Source organism: Salvelinus alpinus, chromosome 18 (assembly GCF_045679555.1).
Source record: "Salvelinus alpinus chromosome 18, SLU_Salpinus.1, whole genome shotgun sequence".
NCBI classification, from domain to species: Eukaryota; Metazoa; Chordata; class Actinopteri; order Salmoniformes; family Salmonidae; genus Salvelinus; species Salvelinus alpinus.
The window spans coordinates 10,018,773-10,040,628 of record NC_092103.1 but is presented as its reverse complement, the minus strand read 5'-3'; the positions used below and the strand labels follow the sequence as shown (position 1 = coordinate 10,040,628).

At 42.9% G+C, this 21,856-nt stretch overlaps 2 protein-coding genes across 10 annotated transcripts; both read left to right on the top strand.

Annotated features, from left to right (window-relative positions):
* The first annotated feature begins 1,738 nt into the window (after positions 1-1,738).
* Positions 1,739-12,263, top strand: LOC139543727 (heterogeneous nuclear ribonucleoprotein K-like). Of its 6 annotated transcripts, none has more exons than XM_071350085.1 (16): positions 1,739-1,883; positions 3,682-3,791; positions 4,101-4,198; positions 4,336-4,392; positions 7,054-7,097; positions 8,195-8,267; positions 8,395-8,502; positions 8,801-8,929; positions 9,175-9,485; positions 9,773-9,826; positions 10,288-10,327; positions 10,854-10,869; positions 11,069-11,101; positions 11,233-11,300; positions 11,529-11,775; positions 11,899-12,263. In XM_071350085.1, the coding sequence occupies exons 2-15, from the start codon at positions 3,731-3,733 to the stop codon at positions 11,730-11,732; spliced, it is 1,296 nt and encodes a 431-aa protein (XP_071206186.1). In that variant the 5' UTR covers positions 1,739-1,883; positions 3,682-3,730; the 3' UTR covers positions 11,733-11,775; positions 11,899-12,263. The 6 variants fall into 6 exon arrangements, with proteins under 6 accessions (XP_071206186.1, XP_071206185.1, XP_071206187.1 ...); XM_071350084.1 differs by having other exon boundaries at positions 10,285-10,327; XM_071350086.1 differs by having other exon boundaries at positions 8,389-8,502; positions 11,529-11,698.
* Positions 12,264-12,706: 443 nt separating this feature from the next.
* LOC139543728 (guanine nucleotide-binding protein G(q) subunit alpha-like) lies at positions 12,707-21,378 on the top strand. Of its 4 annotated transcripts, XM_071350089.1 has the most exons (9): positions 12,707-14,241; positions 14,480-14,571; positions 14,741-14,923; positions 15,713-15,897; positions 17,103-17,254; positions 17,596-17,724; positions 17,994-18,123; positions 19,038-19,191; positions 19,742-21,378. In XM_071350089.1, exons 3-9 carry the CDS (start codon positions 14,788-14,790, stop codon positions 19,930-19,932), a joined length of 1,077 nt encoding a protein of 358 aa, XP_071206190.1. In that variant the 5' UTR covers positions 12,707-14,241; positions 14,480-14,571; positions 14,741-14,787; the 3' UTR covers positions 19,933-21,378. The 4 variants fall into 4 exon arrangements, with proteins under 4 accessions (XP_071206190.1, XP_071206189.1, XP_071206188.1 ...); XM_071350088.1 differs by having other exon boundaries at positions 14,480-14,923; XM_071350087.1 differs by lacking the exon at positions 14,480-14,571 and having other exon boundaries at positions 12,707-14,453.
* The last annotated feature ends 478 nt before the right edge of the window (positions 21,379-21,856 follow it).

Sequence of the window (21,856 nt, the reverse complement as noted above, 5' to 3'; positions counted from 1 at the left end):
TGGTCCTCACACCCACACAGGTGTGAAGATGGCACAACAGTGCCTCTTCCCTCTCAGGGTTCTGTAAAGATTCAGCATGGGCCCTCAAATAGTTATACAGCTGCACCATTGAGAGCATCTTGGCTTGCAAGGCGCTACAGAGGGTGATGAGTACGGCCCAGTACATCACTGGGGCCGAGCTTCCCGGCCATCCAGGACCTCTATACCAGGCGGTGTCAGAGGAAGGCTCAAAATATTGTACCAGTGCATCAAGTCTGGAACCAACAGGAGCCTGAACAGCTTCTAACCCCCGATGCCATAAGACTGCTAAACATGGCTGCTAAATAGCTGCTAAATAGCTAATCAAATGGCTACCCGGACTACCTGCATTAACCCTTTTTGCTCTTGCACTGACTATGCACACACACACACACTTTACCCACACACACTTACACCAACACAGACACTTTTTTTGCACTAACTGCACACACTGGATTCTACCCACACACTCCAACATGACACCCCAACTTGGGCTCCCGAGTGGCGGAGCGGTCTAAGGCAGTGCCACTCAGTGCTAGAGGCGTCACTACAGACCCTAGTTCAATTCCAGGCTGTATCACAACTGGCCGTGATTGGGAGTCCCATAGGGCGGTCGCACAATTGGCCCAGCGTTGTTCGGGTTAGGCAGTCATTGTCAGTTAAGAACAATTTCTTATTTACTTGCCTAGTTAAATAAATTTATTTTTAAATTGAACCTCTATTTAACTAGGCAAGTCAGTTAAGAACAAATTCTTATTTACAGTGACGGCCTACCCTGGCCAAACCCAGACGGCACTGGGCCAATTGTGTGCCAACCTATGCGATTCCAAATCACGGCCAGATGTGATGCAGCCTAGATTCGAACCAGGTACTGCAGTGATGCCTCTTGTACTGCGATGCAGTGTCTTGGGACACACCCACACTTTACCCCTTCTATGTACATACTACCTCATACCCCTGCACATCAACTCGGTACAGTTACTCCCTGTACGTTTTTTTTTCTTCATACATTGTTATTTACTGTGGAGTTATTCCTCGTGTCACTAGTTGCAGAAATCACTAAAGCTGGAGACTCTTATCTCCCTCACTAGCTTTAAGCACCAGCTGTGTACATATCCCATCTGTAAATAGCCCATCCAACTTCCTCATCCCCATACTGTATTTATTTATTTATCTTGCTCCTTTGCACCCCAATATCTCTACTTGCACATTCATCTTCTGCACATTCTACCATTCCAGTGTTTATTTGCTATATTGTAATTACTTCGCCACCATGGCCTATTTATTGCCTTACCTCCCTTATCCTACCTCATTTGCACATGTTGTATATAGACTTTCCTACTGTATTATTGATTGTATGTTTGTTTATTCCATGTGTAACTCTGTGTTGTTGAATGTGTCGAACTGCTTTGCTTTATCTTGGCCAGGTCGCAGTTGCAAATGAGAACTTGTTCTCAACTAGCCTACCTGGTTAAATAAATAAAATAAATGACAAATTTTCTGTTTAACTGCATTGTTGGAAAAGGACTCCTAAGTAAGCATTTAACTGTTAGTCTACGAAGCATGTGACAAATAAAATTTGATTAGCCATAGCCTAGGCTACTATAACATTTGAAAACGAGTGGAAAAAATTATCAGAATTAGGCTGCCTGTCTAAACGCAGCCCACATTTCTCTGAAGACGTGTTGATTTTGAAAGACAGCTGATTTATCCAATCTCGGCACAATATTTTGTTATCTCGAATCTGCACTCTCCAATCAGTGAAAGAAGACAGACGCCCTATTTTGCGGCCCGACTGTAATGGGAAGATTGTTCAACCAATTTCAGGACAAAAATTGGCTGTGAAGAACACGATTTGGCTGCAGGTTTGTTTCATATTAGTTTAGCTAAAAAAATCTAAATAGGTTAGTGGTTCGCGTTCAATTATTTGAGGCTGTTTGTTAGTTAACGTTATTTATTTTACATTTTAATCGGTCAATGGGGAATGAAATCAGTTTTGGGCTCATTTGGGGACACGCCTCGAACTGTATCGCTAATATTAGCTAGCTAGGAGTCGAGCCTAGTTAATTTAGTTCCCAAACGTTTGCGGTTACCTCCGTTGAGGAAATTGTAGCTAACGTTGTCAGTCATTCCTCAAGCTAACGTTTAGCTATGCAAAACGGCCCTAGTTTTATACTGTAGTTGGCTAACTAGTGTGAATGAGCTAACTTGCTAACTCGCCTAGCTACATACAGCGCATGTAACGTTACACATATGGATTTAGCCAATAATCATAACTACCTGGTTAACGTTGTCTGACCATGTATTAGCTGGTTAACAGAAACATAACAGCTGACTTCTTGACAAAAAAATGCGTTATATAACGCGTTACTGTAAATGTGTTTGTGCAGAAGTAGCTAGCTAGCTACTATAGGCCTTCAGAGCTACCTAGTAATCTAGTTGGGTAGCAAGCTAACGTTACTAGCGAGATTACTTCCAGTGTTGCAACGCATTAGGTCATTGACTGGCTAACGTTAACTAGCTCGATAAATAGCTTGTCCTCATCAGTATTAAGCATACGTTAACTTGCTAATGTCATCCCTTTCTTACACATTACACCCACACAAGTAGTAACGTATCTAGCTAGTTACAATGAGAGGTGGCAAACTACCCCCTAAAAAAATTCGGGCGACTGTACTGTGTTCATTTAATGACCTGTTAACATTACATTTAGCTATGTCATCAAGCGGCAAACACTCGTATTAAGGGCGGTGATTTGGGATGTTTTACGCTGTGGCACAGCATTAATAGGAATTAAAGTAGCCTAAAGACCGGAAGATGGCGATATTAAGTTGTGCCATCTTACCGTCCAAATGCATTGTATGCAGCCGCCAATACATTCATATCCTCTGTGGATAAAATAAAAAACGGGGGGAAAATGTGTACTTTCCTTTCCATTTCCACCACCATGCTACTGGAGTGGCTAAAAGCCAATGCTGGATGTTTTCAATCACGTTCAGCCAATCGGGTTTAAACCCAGACCAGGGGTTCAGTTCATTTTAAGCAAGCCTGTTGAGTTGGCAGCGTCGCATTAGTGGAAACCAAGACTGTTCTCAAGGCAGACCTGGCTGTAACTAGATATGTTCGAGTCCGGGACAATTTTAGCTAACCCTTATCCTAACCATAAGCTAATCGTACCAACCTTCCACTAATTCTCCTAACCTGCTCCATAAGTTTTCCCTCACCTGCTATGAAAAGTAACTTCTGCTAGTCCAAACCAGCAGACCCACCTAGAGAGTCTTGGTTTCCACTAATGATACAGCACTGCATTAGGTTAGGGGTGGAAAAAACTGACTGCTGCAACTTGATTGGCTGAACGTGATACAGAACATTCAGGATTATAATTTAGGTAGGAGGAAATCAAAGCCTATGCTGTCTGAATTGAGAATGTTGTAGGTAAGAACCGGTCCACGAGGGATACGAATGTATTGCCGGCTGCATACAATGCATTTGGACGGTAAGATGACACGACTATCGCCGGCTGCCAGCCTTTGGGAAATCATTTTAGTTGTAAGCAGGGGCAAGGCAACAGGTTTGATTAGTGACAGGATTGGTGAAGTCTTGTCTGACACATCCTCAGTCCTCAAGAGGCATAGTCTTATTTCCATTGTTGCCTCACCACAGCAGATCCACAGAGAGGAGCCTGTTCACGTTTCACCGCTGGTGCAAGACAATGGAGACAGAAATCGAGCAGCAGGAAGAAGAGACCACGTTCAGCAACACTGACACTAACGGTAAGACATGAAGGCTATTCTGTCAATGCATTATCAGACATATCAACTATTGGAAAAAAGCAGTGTTGTCAATCTTTACAGAAGGGACTACTGGTATAGCCGCATGCTGGCACCATGATTGCATGTCAGATGGCCATGTTTTTTTTGCTGTCCAAGTCACTGCTGTTTTGGGAGCAGTTCTGCCCAGTTTTGATCCAGGAAGGGGAGTGGTAGGGGCTGAACACATGCTGGGTAGATGCTGTCACCTGGCTGGAACATGTATAGGGCACAGTGTAGCATCAGGCTAACGCTCCAGGTTTCTCCCTCCAGGTAAACGCCCTGCCGAGGACATGGACGAGGAGCAGGCCTTCAAGCGCTCTCGCAACACAGACGAGATGGTTGAGCTGCGGGTACTGCTGCAGAGCAAAGTAAGCCTGGCAACAGAAATGGGATTTTAGACCTATTCCTTTTAAAATCAGAAATTCCTGATAGTCTGCTGAATGATAGACATGGAACAATCTGACCCATTATTCTGTCCCTAAGTAAAACCCTCGTTTCCCCTCAGAATGCTGGAGCCGTTATCGGAAAGGGTGGCAAGAATATAAAAGCCTTACGCACAGACGTGAGTATACAGAATTGGCATCATCAAATATTTTCCTCGACCAGGGGATTTGCTGTAAATCTATAATTATTAGGACTGAGAATTGCTAGGGACCTCAGGATACGATATCACAATACTTGGGTGCCAATACAATATGTATTGCGATTCTCATGATTGTCACAATTCTATGTGTATTGCGATTGGACATTCCAAATGTATTATTGTTCACCATGTCTGCTGCAGAGACAAGGGGGAGCATAAGGACGAGTTTTGATCACTCAGGGAAATAAAGTTGCTGGCTTACTACAAAAAGATGGAGAACAAGCTATAGGATGAAATACCAGAGTTTTGGCACAGCAGACTAGCGTGAGCTAATGCTACCTACAGTAGCAAATAAATATGTACAATGCATTCAGAAAGTATTCAGACCCCTTGACTTCCATTGTTAGATTGCAGCCGTATTCTAAAATGGATTAACCCCCCACCCCCTCAAAATAACAAAGCAAACTATTTTTTAAATGTTGGCAAATTTAAACTGAAATCACATTTATATAATTATTCAGACCCTTCAGATCAGTACTTTGTTGAAGCACCTTTAGCAGCAATTACAGCCTTACGTCTTCTTGGGTATGACACTACAAGCTTGGCACACCTGTATTTCCTGTGTTGTCTTGGCTGTGTGCTTAGGGTCATTGTCCTGTTGGAAGGTGAATGTTCGCCCCAGTCGGAGGTGCTTAGCGCTCTGGAGCAGGTTTTCATCAAGGATCTGTCTCAGTCCCTGCTGCTGAAAAACATCCCCACAGCATGATGCTGCCACCCCCATGCTTCACCGTAGGGATAGTGCCAGGTTTCTTCCAGATGTGATGCCTTTCATTCAGGCCAAAGAGTTCAATATTGGTTTCATCAGACCAGAGTCTTGTTTCTCATGTTCTGAGAGTCCTTTAGGAGCCTTTTGGCAAAATCCAAGAGGGCTGTCATGTGCCTTTTACTGAGGAGTGGCTTCCGTCTGGCCACTCCACTGTAAAGGCCTGATTGGTGGAGTGCTGCAGAGATGGCTGTCCTTCTGGAAGGTTCTCCCATGTCTGGACTCTGTAGCTCTGTCAGTGACCATCGGGTTTTGGGTCACCTCCCTGACCAAGGCCCTTCTCCCCCGATTGCTCAATTTGGCCAGGCGGGAAGCTCTAGGACGAGTCTTCGTGGTTTCAAACTTCTTCCATTTAAGAATGATGGAGGCCACTGTGTTCTTGGGATCCTGTAATGCTGCAGAATTTTTTTGGTAGCCTTCCCCAGATCTGTGCCTCGACACAATCCTGTCTTGGCGCTCTACAGACCATTTCTTCGACCTCATGGCTTGGTTTTTTCTCTGACATGCACTGTCAACTGTGGAACATTATATAGACAGGTGTGAGCCTTTCCAAATCATGTCCAATCAATTGAATTTACCACAGGTGGACTCCAATCAAGTTGTAGAAACATCTCAAGGATGATCAATGGAAACAGGATGCACCTGAGCTCAATTCTGAGTTTCATAGCAAAGGTTCTGAATATTTATGTAAATAAGATTTCTGTTTTTAATTTTTAATACATTTGCAAAAATGTCTAAACCTGTTTTCGCTTTGTCATTATGGGTATTGTGTGTTGATTGATATATTTTAGAATAAGGCTGTAACGTAACAATGTGGAACAAGTCAAGGGTTTTGAATACTTTCTGGGCGTACTGTATATGTATAAATATCATATTGTCAAAAAATATTGTGATATGTAACTATTGTTATTTTTTCTCCCATCACTAATAATTGACGTTGTATACCTAACATTTTCATAGACATTATGGTATCCAGCAACCCCATTTCTAATGACAACCCTAACGAGCCCTATTAAACAAACGTGATCCCTGTATTAAATGGTTTTCCTCTGATAAAGGTAATCTCCCATCTATAGACTGACTGTCATTGTTTGACTTGATTGGTCAAATGGTGCATGTCTGAACACTTGGAGGGACAACTGCAGCTTTATTTTATACAGTAGTCAGATTCTCGCTTTCCCAAATGGCACATCTATAGGTTGGCTCATGTGGACAGACATGGTTTGGCTTGATTGGACCAGATTTGGGGTCGAGGGTGGGTGGGGCATTCTCATGGTTCAGATAAAAGGAAACGATTCTCCCTACTGAACTCTGAATGTGATTTCTAATGCCCCTTACGGCCTTGAAACTATACCGGACTGTGGCGATGTCCCTTCAACTGGTGTCTCAAAGCCTGAGCGGACCTATAGTCTGTTACAACCTCTATAGCCATGCAGTCCATTTAGCTAACAGTGTGTTTGTTAGAGCTCAGTCTAGTCGCCGTTGTTCTTTTTTTATTTTTTATTTTTTTAAAGCAGTATAGTGATGGAGTATAGCGTGTATTCAATTAAAATGTATTCCTTCTCCCCCTCTTCCCTCTCCTTTACTTTACTTCCTCCGTTGCCCATGTACTGGATCGACATGCCCCTCCTGCGTTGCCCACCTTGACGTTGGCCCAACCTCCGCCCCTGAACGCCCGCCCGCCCACCTGACACCCCGGTTGGCCCCGCCCCGCCCCGCCGCCCGCCCACAAACGTGCCCCTCCTTAAACGGGCACCTTACTTGACATCATGTGATTGAATGCCCTTGCCCAATGCCAACCTCCACGGCCAATGCAGTACAATGCCAGTGTATCAGTCCCTGACAGCAGTGGCCCAGAGCGGTATGTCCCACCAGTTATTGCCTCACTGCCTGATTAGAACAGAGAAACATGTCTTTGATAACCTGCCTTCTGTTTCATTTTAACATTTTTTACATATAGAACCCCTCCCCTTCCCCTTTTATCAGGAGACGTGTATTGTTCCATTGAATCTTTCTGTCTTCTCCCCCCACATTTAGGTATTTCCATTTAATTTTGACCTTTTTTAGTCACTATAAATGAAGTCACTTGTCCCGTACAGAGGGAGATTTAAAAAATAATAATCCTCCACTTTCAGTAGTTCATATTGAACTGTTGGATGTTTCCTTGCTGTGATATTATTCGTCTTGAACTGTGGAAAGGAAAGCCAATGATATTTCTCGCTCTGTCCTTCTGGCCCATCTTGCTCCCCCCTACCCCCTGCGCCCCTCCCCCACCCCACTGTTCTCAACATCACTGTTCATGATCTGAGCGCTCAAGCTCCGCCCACTCTGTCACTCATCACTGTCGTCTCTTTTTTTCCCCCCCCTTGTGCTGCATCTCCCTGTTTGGTTTCTCTCAGGCCCCCCCATCGGTCCAGACTGCCTGCCAAACCTCTCATTCCCCCCCTCGCTCCTGTCCGCCACCTAGTGGTTACCACTCGCATCCCCCACCCCCTGCTTTCTTTATTTGTTTCTGTTCTACCCCCGACCCCCTGTCACTATGAGAAGGTGTGCCGGTGGCACGATTGTGATGGCGAGTTTATTCTATATTTTTTAAATTGCTGCACATGATGATTAAAAGAAGGCTTCTCTCTCCCCCCTGACTGTGGCCAGCCTTGTGCCTCACGTTGTAATCTAACGCCCTGCCAAACCTGCCCCATTCCAATCTTCCTGTCTTTCTTTGTTGAATGTGAGATAAGCGAGTGCATGTCAAGTTGCTCGTATTTCAGTCCAGTGTTGGGAAAGCCAAAAGATGTACAGTATACAGCAGTCCTCTTCTTCCTTTGCTTTTTGTTTTTTAACTCTTTGTGTGACCTTCACGTGAGTGTTAGTCTTAAAGTAAGTTTTTATTTTACTTCTGTTTTTTATTTTCTTTCTGTTTTGCCTCATTACCTTTGGCCACATGCCATTCCCTACCAGGATCCTGAGTGTGAGTGCAGATATTGACACTATCGGAGAGATTCTGCTGAAGATCATCCCTACTCTGGAAGAGGTGAGTCCCCCGTGGCCTCCAAAGACATACAGTACATGTGTAGGTTTGTATTTTTCCTGCTCCTCAGTCGAGAGTTAAAGGCCGTATTTGACCTGACTGATCTGTACCTGTTTTTTCCTAGTACCAGCATTATAACGGGATTGATTTTGACTGCGAGCTGCGTTTGCTGATCCATCAGAGTTTGGCCGGGGGAATCATCGGGGTGAAAGGTGCCAAGATAAAGGAGTTAAGAGAGGTAAGATCCTGTTGTCTGTCGTGTGTACACCACTGGTTTCAAAATGCTGACTTGACTCAGTCCATAGTCATGGTTAAAGATGAGCTGAAATGTAGAGTGCATGTGCTTGATCAGTCCTTAATCATTGTCGTTGTTGCCCACTTGTCCTTAGATGGCTATGGGGAGTGTATTGGAAGATGAATATTATTTCATGTTCAAAGCTGAAGAAGGGTCAAACCCATTTTGAACATTTGGCATTGTGCGGAGTCTTCCTGTGTTGCGGGTGTATTTCATGCTGAGCTTCCTCTGTCTCCACCAGAACACCCAGACCACCATCAAGCTGTTCCAGGAGTGCTGTCCTCAGTCCACTGACCGTGTGGTTCTGGTTGGAGGGAAGCCAGACCGTGTTGTTGAATGCATCAAAGTTATCCTGGACTTGGTATCTGAGGTGGGTGAGAGTTCTGAGCCGGTGACCACAACACACTTCCCCATCACCAGTGTCTAAACATGGAAACTCACTGAAAGTCAGTCACTTATACTAGAATTGTACCTATTTATCAGCAGACACTTTTTTTGTTTGTTTTACATATTCCATTTACAACAGTTGTGGACATTGTAGTCATTTCAGAGCTACATTTCTTCACAGGGCTACATACATGTAGCATCTCAATAGTATTATCCATCTTTCTGTAGGCTCCTATCAAAGGGCGCGCCCAGCCCTATGACCCCAACTTCTACGACGAGACGTATGACTACGGCGGCTTCACCATGATTTACGAAGAGCGGGGCCGGCGGCCCATGGGGGGCTTCCCCATGCGGGGCAGGGGGGGCTTTGAACGCATGCCCCCCGGCCGCGGGGGCCGACCTATGCCCCCCACCAGACGGGACTATGACGACATGAGCCCTCGTCGGGGACCGCCCCCTCCCCTGCCAGGTAGAGGAGGGCGTGGAGGGAGCCGGGCTCGAAACCTGCCCCTCCCCCCACCACCACCCCCAAGAGGAGGGTAAGGAGCTTAGCTTCCTTTTTGTTCTTTCATTGGATTGTTTGTTTATGGCTACCTCTTTTTATCACATTCACTTACTCAGTAAAAAAAATCTAACCGTGTACCTTCCCCTGTGTGTAAGTGTCACAGCTTCCCCACTACTGTTAGTCATATACATAATCTCAGGGATTTCTCCTATGTTAACGCGATCATATGGACCCAAGTCATACTGTTAGACTAATCCTTAAAGTAATCTTTTATGACACAGTTCCACTGAGTCATGTTTCCCGTGTTGTGTTTGTTTGCAGAGGGGACCGGTTCTCCCACCAGAGTTATCACGGCAACATGGACGACAGACCAAAGTAAGTAATTTGTGTAAAAGGAAACAACTGCAGAGTGGTTAGAGTGAAACTTCTCCACTTCTCCAAATCCCCATAGTTTTTTGGAGAATGGAGCTCTCGGCTGTGGAGTTAAATGTTGGGTTTACTCTTCTGTTGATTTAATGGGTGTCAATATGGTTTTAACCATGGCACAGTAGCTATTCTGTCAACATGACCTCGTATCCTATAAGTGGATGACTATATGAACACCACGTCTGTATCGGTGTCCACTTATGAATACTGATTCCAAAACAAGTTGTTGTGGCTCTTCACACTCTCGGGTGGCTAAACGACAAGCCAAGAAGGACTTGTCACACTTGTGTTGTATAGACTTGTCAGCCCGTTGGTTTGGGGGACACTGTCTGTCCACTGAAGGTGGTAAACTGAACCCTCTCCATCTCATGCCATGTTAACCCTGACAACCTCCCATCTTATCTAAGCAGCGACAGGAGAGGAAGACCAGGAGACCGCTACAACAGCATGGTGAGTGACCTCAGCATTTATGTGTTTGGATAAGGGTTTAAGCATGGTAGAGCGAGTTAGTCTGTCAATTGCCTGGTGTTATAATAGTAGGCAAGTCGACACAGTTTGGATTGTCGTAGCTACTCTACTTATGGAAATGGATTGGTATTGTTTTCCTGTTCTAGTGAAAGCACTGTGGTTTGGACACTGTGGCGCTGCTCTTCAACGAGCGAGCGCACTGGTTAGGCCTCTTGTTGCCTGGCAACAGTTGTCTCCTTGGTTACCAAGGAGCAGCTGAGTACATAGTCTGGAGCTGCTAAACTAACAAATGAACTTGAGGTGAAACCAAAGCGATTTCCGGGCAGGGTTGGTAGGGTCGTACCAATAATGTACATAGTCGAAAATGAATAGGGCAGCTAAGATTCATATGCGCAAATTATGGAGCACAATCTTAAATGTAAACCAGTATTGACTTGATATAGGTTTCAGTGTTGTAATAAGCTTCTCATTTTGTCTTTCTCTCTTCCCCATGTCCTGCTGAATACAGAGTGGTGGATATGGTGGTGAGTCTCCTCTCTTCCACATTTACTTTTGGTCACGGTAGTCTCTACCCTGTTTGAATGTCTCTTAGGTCGGGGTAAAGACCTTTCTGTCCAGTAAGCACCACCAGCTCTCCCCCTGTCCTTTGTCACCCTGTTGGTCTATGTAGTCTGTCAGCCACAATGTGACGTATTGTTATTCTTTTCCTCCATCTTTTCAAAGACAATAATTCCTCGTGGGAGCCCTTTCAGTCTGGTGAGTGCAAATGGATCACATTTGTATCATGTCTCATTTTGTTGCTTCTGTATTTTGTTGTCGTTTTATAAAGGGATGACTTTCCCCACAACAGTGGATAAATTCTAAATGATATCTCTTGGTCTCTCCAGGTGGCCGAGGGTCATACAGTGACATCGGGGGTCCTGTCATCACAACACAAGTGACCATCCCCAAAGATGTGAGTAACAGATCAAATAGCAGTCCCTAAGCATAATCTTACCACCACACACACACTTCCATAAAATATGTACTGGAGAAAAAAAGAGTTAAGATTATTTCCGATTGATCAGAAACTCCCCACATAAGCCTCTATTCATACATCGTTGAAATTGCCCCCTATACCCGGGTGTCATTGTGCCAATCACATTGTTGGGGAAAAGTAACCCTGGCTCCTCACTTGTCGTAGCTGGCCGGCTCCATCATCGGGAAGGGCGGCCAGCGGATCAAGCAGATCCGTCACGAGTCGGGAGCGTCCATCAAGATAGACGAGCCACTAGAGGGCTCAGAGGACCGCATCATCACCATCAATGGAACACAGGACCAGATCCAGAACGCCCAGTATCTACTGCAGAACAGGCACGTGCTAGCACCCTTTCCTCTTCTCCGGTGAACGCAGTATGGTGGAAACCTATTCAACTCCTCACCTATCAGTGGTAATCAAGGAAGAAGAAAAAAATAGTTGTTCATGACTAATTGAAATGAAATTGAACATAATGGACTTCTAGAAATGATTCCTGGGGTTCCTTTATTCACTTTTCCACTGTTTTGTGTTGCAGTGTGAAGCAGTACTCTGGTCGGTTCTTCTAAACAGGGAAGTGGAGTGGAGCCAAACTGCCATGCCCATTCTCTCCCTCAGAGCCAACATTCCCCTGCTTTGGGTAGATGTGCTCTCCCCCGGTCATTTAACACACCATCTTTTAATTAGAAGAAGTTTGGAAATTCTCTCAAAGCTGTCGAATGAATCCCTGTTATTTTTTGCGCTGCTTGTTTTTTTTCTGGATTCTTGTGCTGTTCTGTACTTGGAGTAAACTCATGTGTTCTCTCTCCGCCTCCCCTGAGCCACTCCTCCCCCAGTCAGTACAGCATGCAGAATGTAATCTTGTTTTGTAAGGAACATTTTATGATTAAAAAAATAAATGTAGGTTCTTTTTGCTTATTTTTTTTTAACTGAAAGACTAGGTGCTGTATAAAAACTGAAATATACAGTAATCATTTCATAGGATGAATAAGTGCTAAGATTGTTTTATTTTGTTGGTAGACTGATGGGGCCAAAAGGAAAAGTACTGTTGATTTTTAATTTGAGTTTAGTTTTCTACCTGATTTCAGATGTTTAACAAGCCACTCATAGGGATGGACATGATGTAACTCATGCATACATAATAATTGACATTCTGATCCATTTAGACTTGCTTTCGTGTCAGTTTGTAAGCATTTGTTACATTTTAGATGGGATCTTTGTAGACGCCAGTCAGTTTGCAAGGGAAATGTAGCCTTTCTGTCCTTTTGAGTGGCATGTTCGCTCTATCCCTGTCTGTAGTATCTGCTGGAAGTCTGAGTAATAAAATCTGTGCCACCTTTTACTAAACTTGTGGTGGAGGGCAGGCATTTTCAATTATGACATGTAGGGCTAACGCATCATAATTACCAATGAACTGTTTACTTGCTAGTCGAAACTTGGACATTTCCGACTTGCTGATTCTTTGAACGCTGCACGTGTATAACTACAACCAGTTAGCAAATCTGACATTTCCTAATTCCGACTAACACTTCAATGCAGCATAAGATTAATGTGCAACAATGTAACATCAAATTTAAGTTCTGTATGGTCAACATACAGTAGGCAATAACATGTAGCCTAATGATACATTTAAGATTGGTAAAATTAGCCCATAGGCCTATTCATAAATCCAATATATATGTAGGTAGTGGACTGCCCACCGTTTTTATTTGCCAGCTAGGTTTCCATCCAATTGGCGACAGATTTTCATGTCATTATTATAAAATCCGCATAAAAACAATTGTACATTTTCCCCACCTGAGACATTTCCATGATATTGACCTGTTGCGGATAAAAAGTCTGTGCGTGATGACGTAGTGCACATAATTTCTTGCCAATGTACAGAATACAAGTTAAATGGGTTTCTCTACTGATGGTTTGCGTTGTAGACCTATTGCGAATGAGCACTTTGGTCTTGCCACATGCGCTTTAATCAACAGCTAGCAAATATGGTGCGGGTAGGATAGCCTACATGAGAATATTATATGTATTCAAAAGGCAGCCAAGCGTCGATCATGTCTCCAGAATAAGACGCTCGATATTTATTGGAAAGTAGCATCGATCACCGCGTGCACTTTCACCAACTTGTGAAGTTAAAATGTATCTGTAACTTAATCTGTAGCCTAAAAACTTACTATTTTCAGAGTCGTACTGGGAGGACCACACAACATATCATCGTATAACCAAGTTTACTTCGATATGATTCGTATATCAATATTTTCGCATAAAGCCAAGGCGTTTCCATCGCGATTTCTCGCATCATTCATTTTATCGACCGTCTGGTGTGTGTTGTCGACATTTGGAAAGTTTACCGACAAATGTGTTGTTATCCGGCCTATCGTGAAATGTTTTATCAGACATACTTTACACTCGTAAAATTGTTGGATGGGTAACTTGGTTACAGTAACGTGCTGGCGCGACATGCCCTCATGAGCCTTTCCCATCTAAACACACCCTCTCCTAACGTCACATGGATCGGGTCTTGAGTGTAGTTGCGTTACGCCAGCACAACACGGCAGCTGCAGCAATAATGGCTAGAATTGTGTCAAAATAAGAGTCCTCTACTACGAGAGACTGTCCGACCCTCCCTCACTCTAATAGGCCCACACTTTTTAAATTTAGTGAAGATGATTACGATGTAGATTAGCATGATGTGGAAAAATGCAAATAAAGACTAGGATGAGTGATGAAGTTGAAGAAGAATGAAGAGGGTGGATGAAGAAAAATGTTTTACATGTACCTTTCTGTGTGGAGCACTTTTATTTGGAAGGCTCTTGCCCTTTTGCTGCTAGGTTCACATAGGTTACAGAGTAGCCTGTATTACAAGATTGGACAAGCAAAGGTGAGAATAGAAAAAATGGAGCAAAGTTAAGCAGACTATTTTCAATGAAGACAAATTCAAACGCACCATATTGTGGCATGAGATGATTTTTTTTATATTCCCGTGCAATAATGGAATTTAGTTTTTTATACATTTGTGGCGATATGGAGTAAAAGTCCGCCATATTCACTCACCACGCCCGGAGTTCAACATTTGGATGTGAAGATGTGCTGGTATTTAATTATTCATTCTTCCACAGATTGACTGCTACCCAATTTGGCTGCTACTGCATTTCTTTGGAGGACCGCAGTTTATATAAAAAGAAAACAACGTGGTCTATTTCTGCCAAAGGTTTAAAAAAACATCTGGGAATTGCATTTGCGTTATTATTGCGCTTGGCTTTTACTGCCTAGTCTGTGTGGCACTGTACTGAAAATTCAGCCTGAGCTGAGGGAAGTATTTTTAGAAATATAAATATCTTTACAAATTATAATTGTTTTCTTTCACTTTGGGAATATAGGTTTACCTCTTCGACCCAAAAGTAGCCAAAGTGTTTTCAAGGGAGTCATGACTTTGAACTCCGTAGGGGCCTGTTGCCTCAGCGAAGAAGGAAAGGAGGCTCGGCGGATCAACGACGAGATCGAAAGGCAGCTTCGCCGGGACAAGAAAGACTCGAACCGCGAATTCAAGCTGTTGCTTCTCGGTAAACTAAGTTCTGAATCCCCACTCAAAGCACTGATACGACATTGAATCATTATTTTAAACATTGTTTCATTGTATGACTATCATTGTTACACGGTTAGCTCTGTTATTTCAATGTACACGCCTATAATAAACATGGCAATTTGAACTTATATTCAAATTAGATATTGCCAAGAAAACTATGTTTATTGTTGTGCATTGTTTTTTGTACTCTTTGATGTTTATATAACTTGAATATGTTCACACAACCAGCTCACAACTGTCAGCTTGCTGGAAGTAAAATAAATGATAACTCAATGAAAGATGGTTGACAGCAAACGGGCCAATGTAGTTGCAACTAAGGAAGTGTTACAATTGCTACAATAAACACTAGGTTGTTTAAAATTGCAGAGGGGGACACATTTCTTAGAAATCATCGAATCTTGTCATGGATCACCACCCATTTAAATTAGTAGATCAGAAATCTATTCCAGTGACATACTGTACATACAATGCACACACAGTAGCCAAACCCTCGGACACTTTTGTATCAACATTTAATGGCCAACACAGTCCCTCTCTTCCGTAGCATGTGACGAATTGCAATTGCTTTAATCTAAATTTCACTTATTCATGAAATTGACAATATAAAGATGACACTATTATAAGCTTAAAATGTGCCTCACTTTCATCAGCAACCTCCGGCTACTGTGTGGGTTAGTGAGAAGAGAGCCACTGCACACATTAATGGTGTTTAAAAGTAGGGATTTAAAAGTGAAACAGTTAATCTCCGAGCTTTTTTTCTCCCCAGGGACTGGTGAGAGTGGGAAGAGTACCTTCATCAAGCAGATGAGGATCATCCATGGGACGGGCTACTCCGAGGACGACAAGCGAGGCTTCACCAAGCTGGTGTACCAGAACATCTTCACTGCCATGCAGACCATGGTCCATGCTATGGAGACCCTGCAGATCCCCTACAAGTGTGAAGGCAACCAGGTAACCCTTTTGTTGTTTAATCTATACCGACTTTGCCTGTTTATTGTCAACATTTGGTGTTGGTCGCCCACAAGTCTGTTGGTGAGGAGTTTTTGCACCATAATACATTTTATGGACCTGTGTTTTTCCACACCTTGCAATCTCACCTGGAAAAACTATGAGCATTAGTCATAGCCTCTAGTCTAGAGCAGGGATATTCAACCTCGGGTCTGCGGACCACTAGGTGTCTGCGGAGGTACTGCATGAGGTCCCAAAAATAAAAACATCAAAAAGTATATTCCCCCCGAAGTTTTTATGAATATCGCTAGCAATCACATAATAAACACATTTTGAATTACATACCTACAGTATAAAATAGTCTCCTATTTTATTTCTAATGATGTTAACTTTAGTTCTCAATTCCTAATATTGAGCGAATTACATTCATTGGAGCTATTTACACTCACTGGAGTACCTGACATAGGCTGTTAAAAAGTACCCGTGAGCACCAGTCGCTGCAAAAGAATGAATAACTATCTACCCAGTCTATTCGTTTAGAAATGTTGATTAATTCTCCTTGCCATTATCATTCACCTTATGATAAGACATGAAACATATTTCTAACGTATGATGGGGGTCCCTGGGCCACCGGTTTGGCTGGAGGGGAGTGCCTGGGCAAGAAAAGGTTGAAGACCCCTCGTCTGGGGGCTTTCTTGGCAGGTCACATTGTCAGAAAAAACTCGCGACCCTAGCTGTAGTGGCTAGGCCCATGTTTGTACAGACCTTTCATTCGTTTCTCGAGGCTCAGTGAGGCTTGTAGTAAGGGGTTAGGTGATGTCATTATGATATATGTAAATTTGTTTACTTTCTGCCTAGCTGATGATGTCATTAGTTACTGAGCAGGATGACAGACAAGGTCTTGTAAAAGGTACACGTCGTTGACTGTTGGCCCACACATAAAGTAGGGAATCTCCATGAGAGACAAATATACTTTGCTGACCTTTCTATCCCGCAAAACCTCCATATAATAATCATACAAATTCACTGCTATGTGCTGCCTGCCTCACACTAACACCCATTTAAATTCTAGATAGGTTTGGGGCCAAGCTAACACAATCCCTTGCCTGCCATTTACAAGAATGTGATCACTCAGATAAATGCCTCTCTACGTTTCTCAAGTAATGATCTCTTTCCCCTTCTCTTTGTCTTTCTCTCACCTTTTTCAGGGCCATGCAAATATTGTCATTGAAGTGGACGTGGAGAAGATCACGTTTACAAATCCGTACATTGACGCCATTAAGAGTCTATGGAATGACCCAGGGATCCAGGAATGCTATGATCGGAAGAGGGAATACCAGCTCTCAGACTCTGCCAAATAGTGAGTAAAGCAGTCACCATTACCAGCCTTTAGTCTAGATTGCCAAATAGTGACTAGATACAGACACCAGTAAATAACTACTCCCTAACTCTTGCCAAATAGTTTCCACTGTGTCCAATACCAGTTATGTTAAGAAACATCTCATTTTCATACATAACAGGCTGTGCAGATTTAGGTAAGCAATGAAGAGGTCCAATGACCAGATTGCTTCCTATTGTTGCTCGGGTGAAAGATTACGTATCTTATGACCTCTGTGTTTTTCTGAGAAGTGATATAATGAGTAACAGAACTGTAAACAGAATAATAATGATACTAACCCCATCCCTCTCATGACCTTTCAGCTACCTGAATTCACTGGACCGTATAGCTGAGTCATCTTATGTGCCGACCCAGCAGGATGTGCTCAGGGTCCGGGTCCCCACCACAGGCATCATCGAGTACCCCTTTGACCTCCAGAGTGTGGTCTTCAGGTAAGCATCCACATAGCCTACTACTGTCTCCCTGTCTGGTGAACACAAGTAATCAAGATTATCCTAGAAGATTAAACTGTTATCAGAGGCATCATTTTGATTTACTCAAATACAAATTGACATTGTTCCATGCTTTACAGTTCAGTACATACTAATGACATTTTAATAACTCATCATAACCCATTAGAAAAAGAGTTTACTCTTTATTCTCTATACCTGCTTGTTGAGCGTTTCCCCTAAACATCATCGTGCTGTGCTGCTGTTCTCAGGATGGTGGATGTGGGTGGCCAGAGGTCCGAGAGACGGAAATGGATACACTGCTTTGAGAATGTCACCTCCATCATGTTCCTGGTGGCTCTCAGTGAATATGACCAGGTCCTGGTAGAGTCTGACAATGAGGTGAGTTTGGCCATTGCGGTTTTCAACAGTCCAAAGCATTGATGTTCTTAGAGGACATTGTATCAGTCCACGGCAGCCATGTTGGAGCCTCCATGGATAATGCTGACCAATGACATTCCGCAAAATATTGACCATTTTAAACTGTGCTAACCAACTGTACTGCTTGAACTCAGGAATGGGTAGATGGACTGCTAAGAGGCAGAACCATGACATCTTACTAGAAAGTTGGCCAAACTCTCTGCCTCTTGCTATCTCTCTATGACTGGCTCTGTTCTAGTGGAGGAGAGGATCAACCGAGAAAGACAATCAACCAGTCAGTCCGAACACAGAGGCACATTGTTCCAGCGCTAATGTTTAATAAGCCCAAACCTGTTATGTGAAGATGACCCAGATCCCCCCCCCCCCCAGCTGATCTCCATTCATACTCATTCATAGGGTTGGAGTTGGACCTTGCCTGCTCCCAGATCTCTACTTCAGCCAACCCCTCCGACCGTTGTTGCACGACAACTCCAATAGTTGTAGGAGTTGGCTAAATGCACATACAGATCTGGGACCAGCCTACGTGTTCTCTGAGATTTTTTGTTGTTGATGAGAATACCCTTCGCACTGTTTGAAAGTATTTTTTTGTTGTAACACACCTGCTACTTAAACTGGACTTTGACCAACTCAGGGTTTGTGCTCAGTGTTCACCTGTAGGGGGAGCCCTTCAGTCACTAATAATTATTGGAACACACTCAAAGCCTGGTTGTTGCACAGTATTTGCATCATGCCCAATCACTGCAAAGTAATTGTCCACACTGACTGTGTAGATCAGTGGGTCCAACACACCCTTGATGGAATAAGAAAAAAAATGAGTTCAAATACCAGTAGTCTCTTTAACATTGTGTGTGTGTGTGTTCATTTTCTTTTCACAGAATCGAATGGAGGAAAGCAAAGCATTGTTCAGGACAATAATAACCTACCCATGGTTTAAAGATTCCTCAATCATACTATTCTTAAATAAGATTGACTTATTGCAGGAGAAAATCTTGTTCTCACATCTGGTGGATTACTTCCCTGAATATGATGGTAAGAAGTCCTTCTTTTCATGGACCTAATGACAAAATGACAAGCGCTTCATTTGCATGGACCAGCTAAATGTGATCATAAGCTACCAATGCAAAATGGATTAGCATTCAGTGATTGTATTACTGATATAGTGTATAGATAAAAACACCTGCAATAAACCCTATTAATAGCATACTCACCATAAATAAAGTATTGTATATACGATGTAGCCGTCTAACACCATTTACATGACCTTGCCCCTTATGGCCTATAATCGATCCTTGAAGGTGCAATTTGCAACCTCTTTGTCCCCTGTGGCCACAGAAGGACATTCACAAACAATCATGGTTAAACCTCAAACAGCACACACACTGTTCCAGTTAAGGCAATCGGTGGGCAGTACACTTTCAAAGACCATCCTCTTCAGTCCTGTTGAGCCAATACCTTGTTCCATTAACCGGAAATGAAACAATATTTAATATGTATCGCTTTAGACCGATATAACAGTAAAAAAAAAAAAACATCTGTCATAATTTCATGAATCATAACTAATCGTATCTCCTCCTCTCAGGACCCCAGCAGGACCCACAGGCAGGAAGAGAATTCATCTTGAAGATGTTTCTGGATCTGAATCCAGATAGCGATAAAATCATCTATTCCCACTTCACCTGTGCCACCGACACAGAGAACATTCGATTTGTCTTCGCCGCTGTCAAGGACTTCATCCTGCAGCTGAATCTAAAGGAGTACAACCTGGTTTAAAGACTCCAGCCGACAGCAGTTACAGACTTTTAATGCAATCTGCTCCAACAGCTGCAGCCAGAGACCAGGGCCCGGAGCCATAGTACAAACTTCTTCAGTATGACTGGTTGTCTTCCACTACGGTGAAACCCTACTACCCACAATGGGAGTTGAAGACTGCATCTACAGAGCATTTCCATAAATGGCTGGATTATTACCAATGGATTTCAACTGCTCACTACTGCATTTTGTTTTAAATGGGCATCTTTGATTTTGTTCACGAGGTGTGTCATGATGATGACTAATACTGTGCCTTTTTGAGGAAAGATGATTCTGGTGTACATTGAGAGTTATTAGGAACTCTTTGTAAATCATTCAAAACACATTATAACAGTGTAAACACACTTCAGATGAGAGTTAAAGTGCTTTGATGTGCCACCTGTCTCTCTGAGGACTGTTGACCCATGGCTCTCTTGTCAGAGAATGTCTGGTTGACATTTAGATAACTGCAATGCAGCTCTACACCTTATATCCTCCAGCGGGTCACAGTCGCAGTCTATACATTGTTTACGTATTTAAATGAGTAGTCATTCTCTGGGTCAGAGGATAGAATAAACAATCATAATCATCACCTAGGATGCGTAACCTAGCATACAGGTATTATTTGCACAATTGACACATTTTGTTGTTTTTCTATTGGTGTATACATTGTAAGTGGGGCTTATGTGTTGCCAAAATAGTATTACCTCTATTGACTGAATAACCTGTACTGAAGTGTGAAATCTGAAGCTGTACCACCACATTTTTAGCTGAAATGTGTTTGACTATCAACACTTTGCAGTTGTAATACTGTACACGTCAACTACCAGTGTTTATAACATAACTATATTTGCCCCCAGAGCATCATGATACTGTTCCTCATCTAATAAGGGAATGTTATCCACTTAGACAAGGTCTATCGTTGATCCGTAACATTGCCTTTTGTCGGTCCTTTGTACTCTCCGTGGAGATGTACTGTATTGCTTTGGCACCGTTTCAGTTCAGGGACGACTTTGATTAGCATTATTGAGTCACTCTGGTTTCAAGATCATTTGTGAAAAGGGCTGAAAATGATTCCCCATATTGTGTGTGTGTGTCTCTCTCTCTCTCTCTCTCTCTCTCTCTCTCTATATATATATATTGCACTTTGTAAATACAAACTGGTACAGTGACTTCCTGTGTGTTCTCTTGTTTCAAGGCCCTGTAAAATGAAAAGTGTTGTAATTCTTACCTGCTGAATGAGAACGTTGGGTCCAATGACCTGCTTTGAACACAGGCGTTCATTTCTTGAATCATATTTATATATGTAATATGAGAGTACAAATAAATCCTAATCAGAAGGTTCTCTGCACTATTTAATTTGTGTCAATCAATCTGTCGTTACGTGCCATTTTTAAAGTCTGTTGAAAATAAAGCATATATATTTTGCTTTTTTGTCAAATTATTTTTGGAGCAATGTACATGTTTTGAAGTTGTGATGGAATAAATCATTCCAATTTACGCAACATCTTTCTCTGTGCTTTTTGTGTGTGATGATTGCCACAGAATCTATGGCATAGAGGGAATGCCATAGATGGTGTTGGAGGATTACACTGCCACTCATTGTTTGTCATGGGTTTTAATGTCTGTCTGCCTTCTCTCCCAGCTCATCTGTGAGAGTTAATGCTCTCTAATCCTTTCAGTGATATCCATCTGGTCAAAGACAGCATGGCTGCAGGGAGAAATGTACTGCTACTGATTTAGAGAGCATATTTGCTGTTGTGGATACAATGTGGTTCACATTGACAGGGACATGAGTGTAGGCCTATAGGATGTGTGTGTGTCAGCTTCATATTATTTGCACCAAGGAGACCAGGGTGGCTGCTATCATAGTAACACTTTCCTGTAGACGTCATACTCCATAAGG